Genomic DNA, 23,657 nt, shown 5'->3' on the forward strand with positions numbered 1-23,657 from the left:
AAAAAATTCCTTATTCTATATTATTACTTTGAGGTACTGAAGTAGGTTGATCTTAGTTTTGGCAGATTTCTGGTACTTTTAGAGTGATTAATACCAGATAAGAGCACTTCTTATAGCATGCCACCTTAACAAATCTCATGTAATCACTATCTATAGGCACCTCAAGCTCATTATATCCCAGTTTGATGGAATTGTTCTGTATCTCGACTGTATCAATGTCAACATCTTGCTGTGATGTTGGACTATAGCTTTGCAAGATGTTACCCTAGAAAGAAACTGTGTGAATGGTATATGGGATTTTTTTGTTTTATTTCTTAGAACTGTGTGTCAATCTACAGTGATCTCAAAAAGAGCAAGTTAATTGCTAAAAAAACCTCAATTCAATTATCACGCTTTCTCCAAAGAAAGCAAACTTTAATTTTTAACATCTTCTGACAGCACCAGCATACACCTGATGGGAACTAACGTGTGTCACCTTTTGCTCTTCCCTACTGCACCCGTTCCCTCCAGTTCAGTTCTGTTCAATTCAGTCACTCAGTCGTGTCCGACTCTTTAAGACCCCATGGGCTACAGCATGTCAGGCTTCCCTGTCCATCACCAACTCCTGGAGCTTGCTCAGACTCATGTCCATCGAGTCTGCGATGCCATCCAACCATCTCATCCTCTGTCTCCCCCTTCTCCTGCCCTCAATCTTTCTCAGCATCAGGGTCCTTTCTAGTGAGATAGCTCTTGGCATCAAGTAGCCAAAGTACTGGAGTTTCAGCTTCTGCATCAGTCCTTCCAATGAATATTCAGGACTGATTTCCTTTAGGATGGACTGGTTTAATCCCTCCAATTCAATGAGTCATCAAGTCCTGCTGATTTACTTCCTGTTTCTACAAAACATCTATTTCTTCCTCTTTTCCAGTGCTGATGCCATGTTTCAGAGCCTTGTTCTCTCTTTCCTTGATGAATAAAACAGCCTTCAAATTGGTCTTCCTGCTTCAAGCTTTATCATCCTAAAACAGTGGCTCTAAACGCAGCTGTATATTATACTCTTAGGAAATTTTTTGAAAATACTGCCAGATCTCCACTCAGCAACATTTAAATCAGAATATACAGAAGGAGGGCCCAGGCATGGGTATATTTTGAAAGCTTCTCAGATAATTCTAATGTGCAGCCATGGTTGAAAATTGTTACCTTGAGCACCTCTCTTTAATTAAGATTCTGGAATAAGTTCACTGAGATGAAATTCTGGGCGTTTCATTCTTCTGCCTTAGTGCTGTCTCTGTTATAGCTACAGTATGTTTCTCTCCAAATGCACATGTTGACGCTCTAACTCATATTCCCTCAGAAAGTGACTTTATTTGGAGAATCTTTAAAGAGGTGATCAGGTGAGGTCTTTGGAGTGAGCCCAAATCCTAACGACTGGTGTCCTTCGTAGAAGGAGATTTTGGACATGAATATGCGTTCATGGTGAATGCAGTGTGAGCCTGCAGGCAAAGACTGGGGTGATGCTTCTATAAGGTAAAGAGCATCAAAAATTGTCAGCAAACCACCAGAAACTCAGCCAGGGGCATAGCACAGATTCTCCCTCACAGCCTGACTTCCTTTTCCTCTAAAGAATCAACATATGGCTAAATATTTAATTACTTTATCAGTGTGGCCAACACTGTGAAATGAACATATTAAATATCACATTTATGATGTTGTCTTGAAGAGTGGTTGCAGAATTTTTTTGTTGTTGTTGTTCTTTCCTCAACACTTACTTCACTGTGAGAGAAAAATCTCTCTGGGGTGTGCACTGCCACATCCTGACTTCTGGAAAATCTGTTGACCTAGAGCTCTGTGTGATTACTCCCGTGGGTTTATAGAAATAGTCTCTTGTACGAGAGATGAAGTTATTCTCCAGAGAGAGTGGATGGGGTGTTATTTTCCGAAACTTTCTCTCCCAGGGACCCTATGAGACTAGAATTTTTTTCCATTTGCTCTACCTCCTTCATACACAGACACACACACAAGTTTTTATTTTATTTTTTAATGCATTAAAACTTTTTTCTAGGTGACTTTGATGTGGATACTTTAAGTTGCATGAAATACAATAGAACTCTTTTTAGGTAGGAAGATAAAACTGAAAAAAAAAAAAAGAGATGAAGAATAAAGTGAGAGTGTTAATCACTCAGGCATGTCCAACTCTTTGCAACCCCATGGACTGTAACCCGCCAGGCTCCTCTGTCCTTGGAATTCTCCAGGCAAGGATACTGGAGTGGGTTGCCATTCCCTTCTCCAAGGGATCTTCCTAACCCAGGCAGACTCTTTACCATCTGAGCCACATGGGAGAGGAAAGGAGCTCAAAAATGGGGGTGGTTGGGGTGGGAGGGTATTCCTGCATTTAGTACAAAGCCCTACAACCCTGGTGAAATTTCTGAAAGTATTTGGTAACCTGAGGACCCTGGCATCTCTAACACTGTCAAGAAGCAGTTGACCTTCTCTGCACTCACAACGTTAAACAAACCCAGTATCTTTTAGGCCTTTGGGGGATCTGGAGGCAACATATTCTTCATTTACAAGTTTTATTAAGCTTTCTTACGCTGTTATTCACAATTTGTCCCATCTTGAATTGGGGCTCCCCTCCAACAAAGGACTCTGGAATGTCTGAGAGGCAGTCCAGCAGGCTCTCCCCTTAGAGTTCCTATTCCCTGCCCCCAGAGAACCATTCACTGCAGAAGCTGGAGCAAAGGCCTCTCACAGCACCTGAAACCTCTGCACCACCTGTGATGACTGGAAGTTGCTCATGGATTTCTGGTATGAGAAACTGCCCTCCTGAGCCTCATACTATATACCACTAGAGTGGTTACTGGAGACTGCCTATTGGTCCCCTGGAAACACATATCCACTCTCAGTCCCTGAGCCTCTGCAGATCCATACCTTTCTGTGGAGCAGGGAGGCAGCCTTCTATGAACTCAGCTCAGCCATCGAGAGACCTCCTTGCTAAGCAGAAGTGTTAGCTGCAGGCCGGACCTAAGTTGGGGTCCTCTGGAGTATCCCAGCTGTAGGAAATGGTGCCCTCCTCTGACCTCAGATGCTTGCCAGTTAAGAGTTAACTTCTCTCTGCGCCCTTGGCATTTGACTCCTTGGAGTCAAATGAGTGAAAAGAGTAGGAGTCTATACACTTTATGGACAAAACTGTATGTTATAGAGCTTTCTGGAGAGCTGCTATTTTGAATTCCCTAATCCAGACATCCTTGACAAAGGATGGGCTTCAAGGATCAGCAAAATTAGCGGGATTTCATGCAGTCAACAGCTTTACTCTGCCCAACAACTGCCTGCATCGGTGTTTGTTTACAGACTCTCGGGCCATTGCAGTGTTCTAGCCACCTAGTTCCACCAGTGGTAACCACAGCAATTATTTATCCAAGTTTTCCATCCTTGGGGAAAATAACTATGGGAGTCTCTTGCCTCACAGATACCCAAAATATAAATCAAGGTGACATTAAAGCCACAATACAGGCCTCACTTTATCCACGTTGAGATGCCAGATGATAAGGGTGACCATTTCAGTTCTAAAAATACACAATGTTGAGCTCTTGAACAAGGTGTTCAGTGGAACTTTCCCTACCCCTGTCTGTCTCAGGCTACAGGCCTCATAGAGTTCTCTTACTCAAGCATACTCAAGAAAGATAAATTTTAATTAAATGAAATATGGCATTTTTTATCAAGAGTCAAACATCAGGGATGACCTGTAATAAAGAGTCTGATTCCATTTTTGATGTTTGACGGTCAAAAACGTGCATGCCCACCTTTCACTCCCACTCCACATTTGCACTAGCTGATAAAAGCCCCGGGGCTCCCTTTGGTACTTGCAGGAAGTTCAGATATGTAAGCCCAGTCCACAGGTGTGAATCCTCACCTGAGCTCCACTCCCTGATCACAGTAAAAGCCAAACCAGTATCTTTCCTCTCTCTCCAGCCATTTTTAGATCAGCTTGGGAGTTTGCCCTGTGTCCCTCAGAAGCAATTCTCAATATGTGAGTGATAGACCTTTCCAGACCTTCTCAGACTTCATGTGGGGTCATCAGTCTTGACATTCAAAGCAAATTTGGGATGTAATGACCATAACATACTTTCTCCTAAACCCCAATTAATATCTCAGCAGTGGGCTCATCAAAACTAGGCTCTGGGATTATTGGAGCCACTCTGATAGAATTTTGTAATATCCACTGTAATTTGAGTTTACAGAAATTTGGAGAATTTGAAATTCTCTATTGCAGAGAGCATTGTCAACTGAGAATTCAGCTGTCTTTTCCTCTTTTGTCTCAGATTAACTATTTGTGTATATACTTTTCATCTGTCAATTCCAGAAAAAAATTGAAGGAGAGCCCACACCCACATAGAACCACAATTCTTATTTTCTTTGCAGCCTGTTTAACTATGTTGCTGCAGAAACAACTATGTTACTATATTAGGCTTCATCATGAAATAAACTAACATGTTTAAAACTGGAGGTATTCTGAGCTGGGTGTCCCAAACATTCCTAAACAATTCTGAGACTGGAATTTGAATGACTCAGAGGTTTAGGACTGAACTTTCTTTTCTCTCAATCTGGCACATCACTTATTTCTGTTCCAAGGATTTTGTTTTTCTAATACTCATTAAATGCATAGATTTGATTCTCAGTGCAGAATTTTTTTCATTAAAAATCTAGATTAAAAAACATAAACTACATGGACGCATATTTATATACTATCTATACTACAGTTACATACGCTGCATTTATTTAATCCTGTACCAAGTTGCCGGATACATTTTTAGTGCATTGGGAAAATATGTGGTTTCTTAGCATCTGATCTGATAGATTTTCCTTTCCAGACTTACTGGAATCTCTTGGGTGCCGCTATAAAGGATTTGGAGAAAGGATATTCATTCCTTTTGAATTTGTTCAGAAGAATTAAAAACTATTTTTGAGTATGAGCATCAAGAATTTCTACCTCATTTCAAAACTGCAAAAAGTCATGAATTATCTTTGAAGTTAACAAGTCACATAAATGTTTTTCTATCTGAAAACATGAATTCCAGAGAGATATTTTTATATTCTTTTACATGAATACTGTATTAATTGGCTGCATATGGAAAGATATCAAAAAGTGTTCCACTAATTTACCATTGAGAAAAAGTATGAATGTATACGATAAAAAGGAATCCAAGCCATGGAGAGAAAGAGAACAATTATAGAAAATAGCTACACAAAGGCAAAACACTAGCAGATTATTTTCTTGATCTGATGCAAAAGACATATTAAATCTCATTATTTGGATGCACTTATTTTTCTGTCATTGAAACTTTTCTTGAGCACCATCCTGTGTCAGGCATTGTGCTAAGTCCTGTGGAAAGTGTATAAGATGGAACCTCTACCCTCCAGTTGTTAAAGTCAGAAAGAAAAGATTATTAAGACACAAGTGTTATAAACTTATATTAGTGCTTTAGCATACAGACTACAACATCTAATTCTGATTAGTCAGTGTTTCAAGGTTATGGGCTGAGTGCAAAGAAAGTGAGGCATGAGAATGGGTTAAAGAGTACATCAAACTACATGATCATCTCAACTGATGAAATACCCCTTTATGATACAAAAGCATTCAATAAACTAAGAATAAAAAGGAACTTACTCCAAATGAAAAAGGCCATTTATGAAAAACCCACAAACATACTCAATGGTTAAAAACTGAAAGCTCTTCCCCTAAGATCAGAAATAAGACAAGGATGTTCACTTCACTACTTCTATTCATTACAGTACTGGAAATTAGAACCAGGGCAATTAGGCAAGGAAAAAAAAAAATGTCCACATCAAAAGCAAGAAGTAAAATTATCTCTGTTTACAAATGACAAAATCTTCTAGCTCTAAAATCTTAAAGAATCTATTTTTCTTAAAAACTGTTAGTGCAAATCAATAAATTCAGTAGTTTCAAGACATAAAATCAACAGGCAAAAATCTGTTGTATTTCTACACACTAGCAATGAACATCCAAAAAGAAAATGAATTGAAAAAAAATCCATTTACTATAGCAAACAATGGAGTAAATACTTAGGCATAAAGGAAGCACGCCACTTGAATGCACAAAACTATGAAACACTTCTTTCAAAATTAAAGACCTAAACAAAATTCAAAATCTCTTGTGCATGGATTGGAAGACTTAATTGACTGAAGGGATGAATTATGACCCTTAATGGGAAAATAATTCAGAATTTTTTATACTAATATGGCAAAGATAAAGCATGACATAGTGTGGGTTTCAAATAAAAAGTTACTATGAAAATGGTAGTGATTTCATTTCCCATTTTAACTAGGAATGACTAACAGAAATACAATAAATTTTATAGGAAAAAAAAGGAGCATGTTTATACATAAATGAAGGTCTAAAATCAAAGACTAGTATTGAAGTATTGAAATATGATACAAAAGCTATTTTTTGCTGATGTTTACAAATTTTTGATTATTATAGGTTAGGTGTAAAGGCATGTAGAAAAATTATCTCCTCTGCTCTCCTTCCACAGCTAAACTCCACAAAGTCTACATACCACCTCCTTTGAAAATAAGATTAGTAACAATTTGTAAGTCATCTAGGAAACTGGTGACATTTACTCAGAATGTAAGAAATTACTCAGAATTTCAGAAATAAGCAGCATTCATACCATAATCGGACTGTTGTTAATCATGATTTGGACAACAAAATACAAGGGGGCACTAGATCAGTCCTTTATGCTGATATTTTAACTGTACTAAAAACAAGGAGTTTTTCCCTGGTGGCTCAGAGGTTAAAGCGTCTGCCTTCAACACAGGAAATCCAGGTTCAGTCCCTGGGTTGGGAAGATCCCCTGAAGAAGGAAATGGCAACCCACTCCTGTATTCTTGCCTGGGGAATCCCATGGACGGAGGAGCCTGGTCCATGGGGCCGCAAAGCATCAGACACGACTGAGCGACTTCACTTTCACTTTCAAGTAAAAAAAAAATCTATACCCATATTCCTCATGTCATTAGCTTACATTTATTCCTCAATCTGCTTTGTCAGTCTGCCCAGATTCTAAGAGTGAAGTGACTGCTGTTAAGGCCAAGAGGCCAATATGTGACTAAACTATCTCCTGTGAACTCTTGGGTTGGCATGCTCAGACAGCCCATCCTTCTTGAAGTCTTCTCTTTCTTTGCTCTCTGATACTACACTTTCCTGTTTTCCTCTATTCTTCTAGGATGACTCCTCCTCAATCTCCTTTGCTGGCTTATTCTCCTGTGTTGTTGCTGTTGTTCAGTTGCTAAGTTGTGTCCAACTCTTTTGGAACCCCATGGACTGTTCCCTGCCAGGTTCCTGCGTCCATGGGATTTCCCAGGCAAGAATACTGGAGTGGACTGGCACTTCCTTCTCCAGGGCATCTTCTCGACCTTAGAATCAAACCCGCATCTCCTGCATTGGCAGATGTGTTCTTTACCACTGAGCCATCAGGGAAACCTTATTCTCCTCTACCCAGCCACTAATTGGTGAATTTCTCAAGAATTGGTCATAGCCTTTCTTCCCTTCTTATTCTATTTTCTTCGAGAAGAACTCACCACATCTATGACTTCAATTTCTAACTACAGTATCTTCCAGTGATCCCCTCCGCCTCAACCCTTTACTTCAAATCTCTAGGTTAGACCTTGTCTTCAGATCACAAGCACACATAACCAAATGTTCGTCAACCTCTCAATGTGAATGTCCCAAATATTTCTCAAACTAACCATGTCCAAATAATTGCCTTCTTAATCAAACATCATTCTCTTCCACTGTTCCTATCTCAATGAAATTATTATATCATAAAAATGTACAAGTCAGAAACTTAGTCACATTCTTAACACTTACCTTTTATTAAACCCCTATATTCATTTCTTCACCGAAGAATGCCTTCTAAATCCTTGTTAGATTTCTATTTTTCTTTCTACCTGTACAGTCAAAATCCTAATCCAAAATGCCAGTATCTCTCTTCTGGATTGTTATAAAAACTTTGTAACTCTTTCAACTAAAATGTTGCCTTCTATAATATGAAAAAAAAAACTGGATGGAAAGTTTTAGTCCTTAAATCTGTGAGGGAAGAATAGTAAACTCTTGTTTCCAAAGTGACTGTAGAAATGTTATAGAATGCAGGTCCATGTGGCCACACACAGTGAGGCCAAAGGATATTAAAACATCAAGAGTTTGGAGCATAGAACAGTTTATTGTAGGGCCATGCCTTAAGAACCCCATAATGCCCCAAAGGCTTTCAACAAATCCCTTTAATAGGAAAGGTGAGGGAGGGTGTGTTAGTTGTTACAAATTTGTTAGTGGCAGATCCTTTGTTCCTGAGGTCTGGTCCATGGCTCAAGGTGTTCCCCATAAACCTTCACCAAAATAAATGTTATTTTCAGTTCAGACAAGAAAAGGCAAGATCCTAAAGCTCAACTTTCACCCTCTGAGGCCCAGGCTTGGCTAAGAGGAGGGTGATCCTTGCACAGGCCAACGACTGCCTGAAGCGCTTGTCCTGCAACCAGTTTGGGTCCTCCCGCCAGGGCCTGGGCCCAGCTGAGGAGGCAGATCTTAGCTGACAGGCACCCTCATGGCTAAGTCCCCGGTCCCTGCCCAGCTGGGAACCCAGGACACAGCTGGCTCTCAGGCTTCTCATTTAAATTGGAGAGAATCATTTGTTTAGGATCAATAGGAATATGTGCTGTAACAAATACCAATCATTTGAATTCCTAGCTCACAACAATTGCCCTTCTTTGAAAAGAGACCCAACCCACAGCAGTAGACCCGAAGTAGATGCTCCATGTCTGTACAAATTATCCCTGACCTCTGGCCACTAACTCAGGATAGACAACCGATTTAAGCTGAACCAGCTTCTGAAACTTGAACAGACAAACTGAAGCTGGTTGAAGCTGTTACCTGAGTGGCAGATTCCCTGTTTACTCCAGTTGCTGAGGCCTCCTTGAACTGCCAGGCAAGGAGACCGCAGTTCCTGGAGATGAGGATGGGGAAGAGGTTCGCTGCTCCTTTAAGGCCTGGGCCTGGCCAGTTAGGAGGCCATGCGAGGTTTCTGGGGCTCTGCAGGACAGCCCTCAGTCTGTCCCCAGGCACCGCCCCATGACTGCTTCACACCCCAAGCTCTGCCACGATGGCCACTGGAGGGTGACCACAGGCAGAGTGGGACCTTATAACTGCTGTCCTCAGGGTCTCCCAGTAACGGTGGAGATGCTAAGGACTGGGTGCTATAGGCTGCATGCCCACTCCACTCCTATTACAGAGATGATAATTATTCAAATACACAACAGAAACATTTACCCCCATGACACATTATCATTAATAAACACCACCCCCTGTTTGGTTAAGAATAAGAGGTTTGCGAGTAAGCCGACAAAAAGGTGAATGATAAGCACTATTTCCATTCTGCTACATTTTCTGCTTTATATCTGACCTTTCAAAAACCAGAGTATCCAATTTTACTTTTCTCTCATTCAGTCTGTCCCAGATTCTTCTGGGGTCATCTGAAAGCCTGGGAAGGCTCTGGTGTGCTTCTCTGACAAGGGTAAGGAAGTCTTTCGTATTAAGATGTTCATCTATTTTCTCTTGGAGTAGAAGTGACTCCAGTAAAGTCTTCTTCTGTTTCAGGAAGGCAGATTGGGCCAGTTCTGCCCTTTTTCTGATACAGTCGGGACACCGAGAAGAAATGTGTTGCTTAGATGTCCCCACCTGTTTGGGTGTTCTCATGTTTTTAAAATAGATTCTATTCAAAAGCTCGTCAGGGACAGTACACTTTAAGGTATCTACCTCTGGAGCTTCTGCCTCGGGTCCAAGCTGCAGCTTTTTATGCCTGCTGCTCTTTTTCCCCGTAGAGTTCGCTCTATGGTGGATCAGGTTTACCTTAACGGTGCAGAAAGACTGCAGGGCATTCAATTCTTCAAGGGATGCCTGAGTGATTTCTGTTTGATATTTAGTGTCCGCTCGATACTGTTCAGACTTCGTTTCCTTGCCTTTGAGGTTGTGGATCCATTTTCTGCTCAATTTCTTTACATTAGCTTTGAAGTCCGAAAGCTCAGATTGGTGGTCTCCATATTCCGAGCGTGAAGGCTGCGATCCACTCTCAGACTTGCTCCCAGAGGCAGAAGACCAGGGCTGCAGTCCTCCAGAGGAACTGAATGAACCGGAACTCTTTACCTCATCAGTCAAGGACTCCAAGGTCTCCTTAGAAAGGTCTGCCATAGTCCCGGTGTCCGCTGGGGCCAATTCTCCCTGTTTCTCTGAATCCTCCGGCTTCTGGGCGGATGGCCATCACCCCGCATCAGGCTCTGCGCCTCATCTGCTTTGCCGTGGTCAAGACTGCCTCAGGAACCGGTCAGTCCTGATCCCCTCGGGGATGAGTTTTAGGAGCCGGCAGTTCCTCAAGGGAAGCTCTTCCGGGCGACTCCGTCCCGCTGCCTTGGCAACCAGAGGCGGTCATGCGCAGAGGGTCGCTGGCGCTCCTTCCCGTCCCCCACGCTCCTCGGATCCGACTCCGCCCGCACAGTTCGTGTACGTTTTCGGAGCCTGCCTCTCTTCTGGCTCTCCCGAGTCTCCGCCTCCTCGGTGCTATTTTAGTACAAAATCCAATAACGATCGAGAAGAGGTTGCAAACTCTCCTTCCCCAAGGGTCAAAAAAGTATACACGCCTCCTTCCCACCAGGAATAGATGGGCTCTGACTAATCTGATAATGCACACGCTGGCTAAATGGATCAAAAAAAAAAAGCCCCAAAGAAGCAAAAACACACCTCCTCCTGCTGGCCAGAAAAACACAAGCAAGAACGTATCTGCCAATCAGATAGCTAAGAGCTCATCTAATCGCAGAGCACATCTTTGGATGAAAAGCTAAATACTGAAACCACCCTGGTGAGACTCCTGCGTGGCAGGGCACCGACTCTACCGTTTGCTCCCGCCTCGCCTTTCGCAGCTTTTTGTGCCCCGGCATTTTGGGGACGACTTTGCAGTTTTCCCAGATCTCAGTTTATCAGGTCTTTGTTCCGGCAGCGCTCCTCTGAATGGCACTTCAACTGCCACTCTTCCCTCTTCGCTAAATTCTGCTCTTTCAAGGCCACTCCCCGCCCCCCACTTTTTTTTTCTGGAAGAGCTTCATGTCCACCACTGACCCCAACAGTTTACTGCACAGCCTTTCTTTCCGGGTTTGCAACTCTGTATTTACACACATTTGATAATACCTCCCACACCGCCGCCTCCAGATTAAAAACCCCATGAAAGCAGAAATCCTGTCAGTCTTGCGCTGCAGTCTCAACAGGTACCTGATACACAGAAAGTACTCAATAAATCGTTACTGAGTAAATGTGTTGAATGACTATGCAAACAGAAATAAATATTGCCTCACACAAGTACACGCCTGGATCTTTAGGCATAAGTACTACAAGGTCGAGGAACTACAGTCTTCTTTTTCCTGAGCCCTTCAAATTAGGCCGCTACTCACAATACATTCTTTTACAACAGACTTTTTAAAAATATGACAAGGCTTTATTAACAGCTATTCTCAGAAATTATAAAACGTTAACTCTGAAGATTAAATATTTCTAGATCTTAATATCCGAGTCTGGGTCTTAGTAAATATCTGAGATAATTTCAAATGAGATAATTCTGAATGAGATAATTTCCCACTCTCAGTTCTCTCCGTGGGGCAGGGGTGGGGGTGGAGTAGGGGAATGGGGAAGGTTATTGAAGTCTGGCCAGATATATTTAAGGTTATTACAAAAGCGCTCGCTTTGGCAGTGAGTCAAAACTCTGCAATGTTCCACAAGCATCTCTCAAATATGAGCCAGCTTCATATTGAAGATGAAGAGATCTCAACTTCATTCATTCCACCCAAATCATATTTTATCATATAATATTAATCTTTAAAAAGAGGTAATATATAATTTGTGGTTAAATCCAAGTAATCTCCAGTTCAAGGACTCAAGATTTTGATTTTTAATTTTTGTTTCAAAAGTCTCCCACATTCCCTGAAATATTTACACATTCATGTGAAAAGTGGGAAAGTGTTAGCCGCTCAGACTGTCTGACTATTTGCCACCCCATGGACCGTAGCCCACTAGGCTCCTCTGTCCATGGGTTTCTCCCGGCAAGAATACTGGAGTGGGTTGCCATGCAGTCCTCCAGGGGATATTCCCCACCCAGGGATTGAACCCAGGATTCTCTCTTTCTTTGCATATTAGCATGGTCAGTGATACACATGTGAAAACAAAATCTCAGAACAGTCCATGAGCAGTACTGGCAAGAAATATATATATTCTGAATTCTTAACAGAATTGTGAACAAGTGTGTTGTCTTAAACTAATCTTTTTCCTTAGATGTTTCAAGTGAGAGCAAAAAATAAAAAGTAAAAAAAAAAAAAAGTTTTTTAAGAACAGGAATATATAAAGAAGAAAACTAAGGGAGAGACAGTTGCAACTTTCCATCTTATCTAAAATCTTTTTACTATCCCAATGGATACAAGTCACTCCTACTCACTCTACTGAAAGCAGATTTTATCAAGCTTTTGGTGGGGGTGGGGTGGGGGAACAAAGTATGTCATTAAAAAAAATTCCTTTTTTGTTTTTATCAGGAAAGAAACATCGAGGAATTAACAGGAAACATTTGTAGCTGTCCCAGAAAATTCACAGAAACATTTCAGCCTTTCAGTAACTGTTATATAATTGCTTCTTTATTTATTAAATATCTGTGAAGTTCAGAATAGTTTTTGCAAAAACTGAAATTAACTAAAACTAAAAAAAAAAAAAAAATTGGCTATCAATACTCAAATATGCCAAGAACATGCTACATTTTAACTTTGTTTTAATGTCATCTTCTTTAAAAGTTCTCAGTCATTTTGATAGCTATGAAAAACTATTAACCTGATAATTAGAGATGTTCCGATATATCAGTCAGTCTCTTTTTGGCAAATCTTCAGGCAATGTTAATACCACTTCTAACAGAGCTGTTTCTTCTTTCACACTCCTTCCTTCCTTCCTTCACTCCTCTCCTTCCCGAGACAGCACTTTGCAGAGGAAAATCCTTATTACCTTTGGGACATTTGGTGTAGGGACCCTAACTTTGTGCCAGTTTCTCTGTTGGTCTCCACCACAAACTGTTCCCACCAAGGCACAGTTATTCTGGTCCCTTCCAGTATCCTGACAAAATCCTAGGCTACTGGACCTTGTCAAACCCTCTTTGGGCTATCTTGCCTGCATCTGACACCCACAGGTAACTTCATTTCTTTCAAAAGCTTCTGAGAAGTGGTGGAGAAAAGGGAAAATGTTTTCCGGAAGACACAGCATAGCCTAAAGCCGTTGCAACCTCAGACAGCTTCTGGTGGAGAGTCCTCCTCCAGAAATCTCGAGCATCGTAACATCTCTTAGGGGCTAATTGTAACACTGGGTCATTTAGAAACCACAGTGTGACTGACAGTTGCCTGAGATGAAGGTGGAAAGTCCGAAGAGGGAAAGAGACCCATCAGGCGCTCCAGGCCGATTTACGCCACAGCACCATTTTTATTGGCCTGCTGTCACCGTCTCTTCCCTCGTAGTCCTTAAGGAGAGCAAAAGCTCTCCTTCCAGCTTTTCCTGAACAATCAAATATGCTTTGCAGCTACGGGACTTAACCCCAGAGACAGGAGGTCAAAACATATTAGTCTTCCTGTCAGATTCTTTCTCCCTCTCATTTCTCTTTCCTCAGAGGCAGAAGGGCAAGCTTTCAGCGTCTTCCTGTCAGGCAAGCATTTCTCCTCCAAGGAGTCACAGTGCCCTCCTCGCCAGGATGGCATTGTTACCCTTTCCAGGGGCCACTGGGGTGGACCCAGGGCACCAAGAGGGAATCTAGTTTATGAATAAGAGAAATGAAGTGGAAAGATCCTTTACAAACAGTCTACCCTCTACATAAACTTCACAACACTGTGCTTGGTTCTGTGATCAAGCAAAATGAAAAATTACTTCCTCTCCTAAGGGGTTAGGTTGAATGTATCAGAAATCTCATTGTGAGAAACCATTTTTGAGGAGAAAGGAATCTTACATCATTCGCGATAAAAAATGATTTCAATTTATAGTGCAGTGGCTGTTTTTCATATTTGAAAAATGTTTTACCAGACAAATCTCTCAATCTTTACATTATTTTTTTCTATGTCTTCAGTGTTACTGTTTTTCTGAAATTGATGAATTGCTTGATGAAGAACTCTCTTTTACTCTAATAGCTATTATATTTTGCAAAGATAACATATGTTGATTGTCAGTAGTTTAAAAGATAAAGATAAACTACTAATATCCCCAGTGGCTCAGTGGTAAAGAATTTGCCTGCCAGTGAAGGAGACACAGGAGATGTGGGTTCGATCCCTGGGTCGCGAAGATCCCCTGGAGGAGGAAATGGCAACCCACTCCAGTACTGCTGCCTGAGAAATCCCATGGACAAAGGAGCCTAGCAGACTGCAGTCCTTAGGGTTGCAGAGCTGGACACAACTTTGTGACTAAACAACGAATTTAAGTAAATGTTGCCTGAATTCTGATCTCCCTAAAATAGCGACTAAAAACACTTGCATAATATCTTAATATTTTTCCTTGAAGAATTTTTTCTTAATAAAATCTAAATTATATTGGATTATGGTTTTATGAATTCTTCCTTAGCAATAATATGAACACTTTCCCATTCAATTTATAAAAGTTCTTTTTCAATGTAATTTTAAAGGTGATATTGCATTATTTGATTTATTTAACTAATACAATTATTTAAATACAAGGCATTTCCAGGTTTTTGCCCCTGAAAACTTCTGGAATAAGTATTTCTCTAGCTAAATCTTTATACACATTCATAGCTATATATTTAGGATAAATTCTAGAAATTGTAATTGAGACGTCAAAATGTATGTATAATGTTAAGGCTTTTGAGATATCTAACCCCCTCCCTTCTGCAGTATTTAAAAATCCAAGATATAATATTATTTTGTCTGTAATACCTGAGTTTATTTCTCTAGTAGGTAAGAGCTTTTTAAAAACATAACCACATTATTCTGATTGTCACATCTAAAACATAATATTATAATAATTCCTTAATATCACCTAATAATTATTCTGTATTTACATTTTTTGGGGTGTTTCAAAAATCTGTTTTGGCAATTACAGTTTTGAATCAAAATCCAAACAAAGTCCACTCACTGAATTTGGCTAATCTGGTTCTCATGTCTCATACTCCATATCACTTACAATGTAAAACAATTTAAAAAACTGAAAAGAAAAAATAGAGCAGGCAGAACTTTTTTCCATTTACTGTAATATTTCCTATATTGTTATTTTAATGTTTTTGATGTATCCTTCCAAGTTTATTTTTTTAAATCAATATATACTTGAATACCCTTTCTTGTGAAAAAAATATATTCAGCATATTCTACACATTGGTTCACATCTTTTTTGTTTTTCTTTTCCCTTAAAAATATATTCTGGATGTTACTTTACATCAACCTGTAGATACCTTCCTCATTTCTCTCTATGGCTGCATGGTATTCCATTGTGGGAATGTTTTTCCCACAGTTATTTCCACATGTTGATGGACTTTCTGTGGTTATAAAAAATTCTATTTTTCTGTGCATTTTTGGAGGTGTAACTCAAGCAAGACTTCTAGCAGTCAGATTACTGGATCCAAGAATCAATGTATATGTAGTTTCTTCGAGTATTTCCAAATTTCCCACTATATGGAGTGTACATTTTCCATTCTTGCCAGTAAATTCGTGAGAGTGGCTATTTTCAAGAGTCTGGCCAACAGGAGTTGCACTTAAATTTAAATTTTTGTGATTCTAAAGGAAGAAAAATGGTATTGCAGTGTAATTTTACATTGAATTCCTCTTATTTTAAGTGAGATTAAACACCACAATGGCAACCCACTCCAGTACTCTTGCCTGGAAAGTCCCGTGGATGGGGGAGCCTGTTGGGCTGTAGTCCATGGGGTCACTAGGAGTTGGACACGACCGAATGACTTCACTTTCACTTTTCACTTTCATGCATTGGAGAAGGAAATGGCAACCCACTCCGGTATTCTTGCCTGGAGAATCCCAGGGACAGAGGAGCCTAGTGGGCTGCCATCTGCGGGGTCGCGTGGAGTTGGACACGACTGAAGCGACTTAGCAGCAGCAGCAGCAGCAGCAGCAAACACCTTCCATGTGTATAAGGGGCATCTACATTTCTTCTTATGTGTACTGTCTATTCATTTATTTGACCCATTTTCCATAAGATTCTTGTTTTATTCTTCTCCGTTCTTGAAAACCACTTAAAAATCAAAAGATTATTATTCATTTTTCTGTGACATAAGCTCTAAATGATTTCCCCAGTTTGTCTTTTTACTTGCTTATGCTGTTTTCCATGCAAAATGCTTTTATTTCATAGAGCAAATTTATCAATCATTTTCCCTATTGTTCTTGGATTCTTAGCCACACTTAGAAAAATCTCCTATGCCCATGTTATAAAGACATTTACTCATATTTTCTTGTAGTACTTGTGATTCTTTTTATTCCCTTGCTTTAAAACTCTGATCTTTTTATGATTACTTCTCTAGTACAGTATGAAGAATGAGTTTAATTTTATTTTCTTCCATATGGATAGCCAGTGAGCCCAACAATATTTTATATCCTTTAGGTGCTGCCTTTTGTCATAAATTCCCATATGCACTTAGTCTTTTTTTTTTTCCCTTGACTTTCAAGTCTAGTACATTGGTCTGTTTTTCTATTCACATATCAATATCATAGAGTTTTAAAGGGCTTTATAGTGTTTTAGGGCTTCCCAGGTGGCTCAGTGGTAAAGAATCCACCTGCCAATGCAGGAACCACAGGAGACGTGGGTTCGATCCCTGTCAGGGAGATTCCCTGGAGAAGAAAATGACCATCCACTCCAGTATTCTTTCCTGGAGAATCCCATGAACAGAGGATCCTGATGAGCTGTAGTCCATGGGGTCACAAAAGAGCTGGGCATGACTGAGCATATATGCATAATGTTTTAATCTCTCATTGGGCCAGACTCCTGTCATCCATTTCAACAACTTCTTGGATGTTCTTGTTTATTATTCCAGATGAACTTTGTAACCAACTTATCTTGATCTAGGATGAAAGTAAAAAACATATGGTATTTTATTGAAATGCACTGAACTTATAAACACAGAGGATTTTTTTAAAATTGGGTCTTCCTAACCAGAAATACAGGATTCCCAGGTGGCTCAAGGAATAAAGAATCCACTTGAAATGCAGGAAATGCAAGAGACATGGGTTTGATCCATGGTGGGAAAGATCCCCTGGAGTAGGAAGTGGCAACTCACTCTAGTATTCTTGCCTGGAGTGTCTCATGAACAGAGGAGCCTGGCAGACTACAGTCCATAGGGTGGCAAAGAGTCAGACATGATTGAGCAACTGAGCACACATCCGACCCTAATAACCTCATTTTAACTTACCTCTGTAAAGACCCTATCTCCAAATAAATACACTCTGAGTTAGGACTTCAGCATAAGAATTGGGGGGTGGGGAAGATAATTCAACCTATATAATATGTGATTTATATGAAAACCAGATTAAGGACTGACTGTGATTTGCTAAGTGAGAAAAATAAAATTAAGTACAAAGACTTAAGACAAACTGCTTTATAGGTGAGCCTAAAGGTACATTACAGTGTTCTTAGTCATTAAGTTGTGTCCAACTCTTTCGTGACCCCATGGACTGTAGCCCGCCAGGCTCCCCTGTCCATGGAATTCTCCAGGCAAGCATACTGAAGTGGGTTGCCATTTTCTTCTTCAGGAGATCTTCTCCACCCAGGAACCAAACCCAAGTGTTCTGCATTGGCAGGCAGATTCTTTACCACTGGGCCTCCTGGGAAGCCCAAGAAAAGTTCATACAGGGAGACAACAGAGGGGGAAAGACTTTTGGGTTCCCCAGTAGCTGGAACATTAGCAGAACAGGATGAGATTTTAACAGAAAACTCACCTCCCTTCCCCCTTTGTATTATTCTTTATGCAGGTCATCATGGCAGTGTTCTCTGTTAATTCCAATATGCTGCTTCTTACTGCAAGCTGCACAGCCCTAAGTCCTGTAATTCTTGTCATTGTAATGGGACAAGCCCGTAACAGTCAGCAGGGTTTAAAAAAAAAAGAGATTACAGAAAGGAAAACCTCCTACCAAATTTATTGGGTGAAAGGGATTACAGAAGGGAGAAGCTCCCTCCCACTTTACTGGGAGAAGTGGGGAAAATATCAATTGCAGTGAGTATCACTTATTTCTCTGTGAATTAAGAAGCATATTTGTTTTATTTTTTTTTTTAATTTTTTTTTGCAGTTTATTTTTTTTTTAATTTTAAAATCTTTAATTCTTACATGCGTTCCCAAACATGACCCCCCCTCCCACCTCCCTCCCCACAACATCTCTCTGGGTCATCCCCATGCACCAGCCCCAAGCATGCTGCACCCTACGTCAGACATGGACTGGCGATTCAATTCTTACATGATAGTATACATGTTAGAATTCCCATTCTCCCAAATCATCCCACCCTCTCCCTCTCCCTCTGAGTCCAAAAGTCCGTTATACACATCTGACAACCCATGGGTGCCTTTGTGAGTGCAAGTCATACTTTCTGACACTATCTTGAACATGACTGGCTAGACTGTAGATTGCTTATATCTAGTATTTTAGGTTAGAAATTATTGTTCATATTGAAAAACAAGTAATTTAAAATTTTAATGTTATTTAGTTTTTTAAAGATATTTTGATTGGTGTATTTCAGTATTTTTAATGTTTGCAGGCATTAAACAATGACTTTCCACAACTTCGCCATACTTTCTAGTAAAATTTCAAAGAAGTATAGATCATAAATTACTCAATTATTTTAGAAACAAATATCTTCAATATTTTAAGGGCAGCAATGATGATATTATTCACAAGGAAGAGAGTTAAGTGTGAACTTGAATTGTATGATATATTTCACCATCTTATTTTGAAAATTCTATAATAACAACATAATATATAGGTTTTCTACCCTTATTTAGTTCCCCTTCATTGTAATTTAAATTTGGAGCTGTTCTCAGCATCCTTATGCAATTTCATGCAGCTAGGTCCCTGAGCCTTCCAGCAACATGATTTAAGATTGACCTTGGCATTGAGCAAATTATTATAAATTTAAACCCAAATATAATGTATTTCTCTTCAAAGATATATGAAATGAATTCAATGGTGTTGCCATTGATTTTAATTTGAGTTAAATAGTTTTGTTTTCCTTGAGGGAGAGAGGTCTGTTGCTCTAAATGACTGGGTAAAAGATCAAAATTCACAGTGGTTTTCCTGAAAAACTACCGCATAGAATTATTTTTCTTCTACTCAATATCACTGTAATTTTCCTACTTACAAAGTCAGCTTTCACTGTACAATGAATATTCATATGATTGCATAGGGTTGAATGACATAGAAATTGCAAATAATTTCATCTGAGACCAATCGTTCTGTAGAAGTATTCTATTGAAGTCTTCACAGTCATCATAAACATATCACTGTGCTCTGGAAAGACATCTAATGCAATAAATTGAACTCACAGTCTTAACTTGTTTTATCTCTTTATTTTAGATAGGCATTTTCCAAAAACAAACTCTATCACTGAAGAATGTAGGACTGTTTCTTTAGAGCCTTCCATGCTTAACTTGAAAGCTGTCAACCCAGGAGGCTGAAACAGAGCAAGATTATGAAACCTGAGTGAATAGCTCATTCTTTGCGCCCTTGCCCTTGCTGCATGCTGCCCCATGGTACAGGCCTGGGAGGTATGCACTATGATAGCTAATGAAGCACTTCCTTTATGTCCCACTGACCAGAACTCTTATTTGAAGCCCACATATTATGCCACTGAAACCACACAATGTCAGCCTTTGTTCTGGCTAGTAGAAGCTGTTTCTTGTCTTTTCTGTGGCTAAATTTTATGCATCAAACTTGTGAGACCCTTTACTCTCTGTCATTAAGCTGCTCTGCTGTTTGTGAAGTCGGTTTTGTTTGTTTTGTTTTGTTCTCCTCTCTTTTATTATAGCATCTCCTCAAAGTCACAAATTTATAATTTGGAAATCACTTGGAGATAAAGGCTTAGGGGTGAAAACTCCCCTGCAAGGCCTTCCTCTATGTTAAATATAGTGATAACAACTAACACTATAAAAATGAGAACAAGAATATAATTCATCCAGAATGCAGAGAAAGGCATCAAAGAGATCAAAATTATTTGGACTGCATAATCCTAAATGTAGTTGGAAAGTATTGAAAGTGGTCCACTTGTTATCTTTTAACATGCGGTCCTCCTACTGTGTGATCTGATTAGGTACCTTCCTTCCTCGGCTGTTATTGTATAGATATGTCCCAATGCAAGCTTTGGTGAAGTGACCTATGAAACAATAGTGATTGCCATGAAAGTGTTAGCCACTCAATTGTGCCCGACTCTTTTGCGACCCCATGGACTGTAGCCCACCAGGCTTCTTTGTCCATGGAATTCTCCAGGCAAGAATACTGAAGTTTGGGTATCCACTCCCTTCTCCAGGCAATCTTCCCCACCCAGGGATTGAATCTGGGTCTCCACATTGCAGGCAGATTTTTTACCATCTGAGTCACCAGGGAAGCCCCAGTCATTGCCACAGGACTCTATAAAATATGGACTTCAGTTAACCTATATATACACAATAAACATTGAAAGGTTTGTCAGAGCACATGAATTTTAAAAAGAAAAAAGGAATGAAGGAGTTGCATCAATTCCTTCATTTTTGTCTCATAATATGACAGGGACAGCAGCCGTCTTTTGGGGGTGGTATTAAGTATTAAACGAGATAATATGGAGAACTCGTTACTCAATACATGACACTGTGGTCACCACCATCATTACAATTTTGGAGTGCATTTCATAATGAACCTGAAGACAGAGATCTATTACTGGCTCTTCACGGTGAATAATCTAATTTTTAAGAAGTGTTTTACTTTTCTAATTATTTCACATTTTTATCCTACCCACCCAATAAAATGGTCCAAAGCACTCTCCTGATCTTAAAAGCAAATTTGAACAGCAAATAACTAGGAGTTGCTTGCTAGAATTTAAAAAAAAAAAAAAAGAAGAAGAAGCGATGAAAACATGTGAGTTCCTTGGGCTCTGCTAGTTCAACATTGCTAACGCCTTCATATTCTTCTGATTTTCTAATCTCCCAACTTTAGTGAGATGATCAAAATGGTCAGGTAATAGAATGCAAATGCTAGAAAAATAAACTTCACAAAGCCAGCCCCTGTTCTAACTAGCAGAGGTTAAGTTTGGTCCTCTTCCCTGCTAAAATGCATGCACCAAACTTGTTAAATTCTTTGCATATAGATTCATATCCCTACACAGAATTTGTTTTCCTGCTTTCACTTCATAATTTATATTAAAAAATGTTTTCTATCAAATATCCTGGTTTTTGATTAATGAACATGCCATAAGTAACCCAAAGCTATAATCTTAATTAGCTTTAGATTTGTATTTAATGTTAGAACATATCTAATAACAGAATATATTTTTGTATTATAATACTACTAATAGCATTAATGCATTTGTGTCAGACTTTTACTATTCCCAATAATTGCTGAATCACCTCTCTATATCACATATTAAGGTATTTTTTAAAGTATACTTTAAAAAGCTATTGGATTCTCATAATTTTTCAAAAAAATGATTATTTTTTTAGATAATTCTCCATTCTTCACCTAACACTTGTATTGCCTAGAAGTATGTTAGAAATCAAAATCAACTTTGAAGTGGGAATCGTTTGGAGTAGGAGTTTAAAACTACAAATACAGTTTCTGCCAACCTTTAAAATATTTATATGCAGATTTTTTTTTCTAAGTATTTCACTTTCTCTTTGCGGCTCAGCTGGTAAAGAATCCACCTGTAATGTGGGAGACCTGGGTTCAGTTCCTGGGTTGGGAAGATCCTCTGGAGAAGGGAAAGGCTGCCCACTCCAGTATTCTGGCCTGGAGAATTCTATGGACTATATAGTTGTTCATGGGGTTGCAAAGAGTCAGACACGACTGAGTGACTTTCACTTTCAGAAAAAGATATCTCAGTTAAGTATTGATTTTGTATTTGATGAGTGTTGTCTGAAGTGAAGTGTGAAGTGAAAGTCACTCAGTTGTGTCCAACTCTTTGTGATCCCATGGACTATAGTGTATCAGAACAACATGATTAACTAACGTAGACAAATTCCATGTGAGATTATCATGCTATCTTGTCAATATTCTTGGCAATTTCTGTTTGAGTGCCAAATTATCATCTTGACTGGATGTTCTCAGGGTAGGTAATATTTTTCCCAAGCCTTTGGCAGGCCCACCCTCCACCCCTCAGCATAAAACTGTATCTCACCATCAGATCGGCCTTAGCCCAGTGACTCCGAAACATCATATTCTAAGAATCACAGGACAAAAGGAATTCAAATGGAATGGTCAGCAGCATGCTTCCACTTATATAGTATTCCATTCCTCACTAAAGAAATGGCAATTTTTAAAAAGTTTCCATGTAATTTGATTTCCTACTGTTTTTCATACTAAGTACTTGAAGATACTTATGTCATTGAAAGTCTAGAATTATTAGATAATAAAAGTATGGCTTCCCTGGTGGCTCAGAGGTTAAAGCGTCTGCCTGCAATGCAGGAGACCTGGGTTCGATCCATCCCTGGGTTGGGAAGATCCCCTGGAGAAGGAAATGGCAACCCACTCCAGTATTCTTGCCTGGAGAATCCCATGGACAGAGGAGGCTGGTGCGCTGCAGTCCATGGGGTCACAAAGAGTCGGATACAACTGAGTGACTTAACTTTCAATCAGATAATAAAAGAGACTGCATACTTGGATTATAGTCAAGCGATTATGGTTATGAGGTTAAAAACTCATGAAACTCAGAGCAGAAACCCACAAATGAGCACAGCAATCTAAATTCTAAGAGCCATCTGTAGGTCTGTCCTCTCCCCCATCACCCCTCCAATCAGTCCCACAACCCTGTAGTAACAATACCTCTACAAACTGGCTGCTTCCCTTTGGTGACTTCTTAAATGTCCTAGTCAAGGACACCACTGTTTTTCACTGGACTTAATGCACCTGTCTTCAAGCTGCCTTCACAAGCTCTAGACTCCTCACATTTTTCACTTCATCTCTTCCTCCCTTCCACCGCAACTCCTTTTTGAACAATTATCTCCACTCAGCTCAGACTCTGTCCCTCCTTTCCATGTTTCTTATAGCTTCTCCTCATTTTGTCTTGTCTGAAACTGCTGGTTTCAAACTTCTTCCTTGAATATGGACTGGCTTTTCCAAATTGCAAAAGAAACCAAAAACAAAGTGAAGCATTTGGGATAATGCTGTTACTAAAGGCTTTCTATAAAAACACATTGGGGAAAAAGAGAAAGAAAATTGTTTACGCATCTGAGAACTATCCTGAGAAATAGACTATCACTCTGTATTCAACAGCACTTTCTGCCTGCTTCTGACCCAGGTCTCCTGATGACCACCCACCCTTCAGACCTCAGTTTATCTGTCATTTCTTCAGGCAAGCTTTGCCCTCCAATCCCTACTACTCATGATTTCAGTACCCAGAATGTGCATAGAACAATTACCGCATTATCAATAAT

At 39.7% G+C, this 23,657-nt stretch overlaps 2 protein-coding genes across 2 annotated transcripts in view; one reads left to right on the forward strand and one right to left on the reverse strand.

The window, feature by feature from the left end:
• DLC1 (DLC1 Rho GTPase activating protein) overlaps positions 1-23,657 on the forward strand; it is a 518,014-nt gene that overhangs the window by 15,819 nt on the left and 478,538 nt on the right. The gene's annotated exons all lie outside the window — the stretch shown is intronic.
• Positions 8,197-10,707, reverse strand: C26H8orf48 (chromosome 26 C8orf48 homolog). Its single transcript, XM_069573140.2, has one exon. It carries the CDS (start codon positions 10,232-10,234, stop codon positions 9,425-9,427), a length of 810 nt encoding a protein of 269 aa, XP_069429241.1. The 5' UTR covers positions 10,235-10,707; the 3' UTR covers positions 8,197-9,424.

Source organism: Ovis canadensis, chromosome 26 (genome assembly GCF_042477335.2).
Source record: "Ovis canadensis isolate MfBH-ARS-UI-01 breed Bighorn chromosome 26, ARS-UI_OviCan_v2, whole genome shotgun sequence".
In the NCBI taxonomy this organism is placed as follows: domain Eukaryota; kingdom Metazoa; phylum Chordata; class Mammalia; order Artiodactyla; family Bovidae; genus Ovis; species Ovis canadensis.

Bases quoted from the DNA above. Each gene is read 5' to 3' on its own strand.
- C26H8orf48 (XM_069573140.2), bottom strand. From the start codon at position 10,234: ATGGCAGACCTTTCTAAGGAGACCTTGGAGTCCTTGACTGATGAGGTA.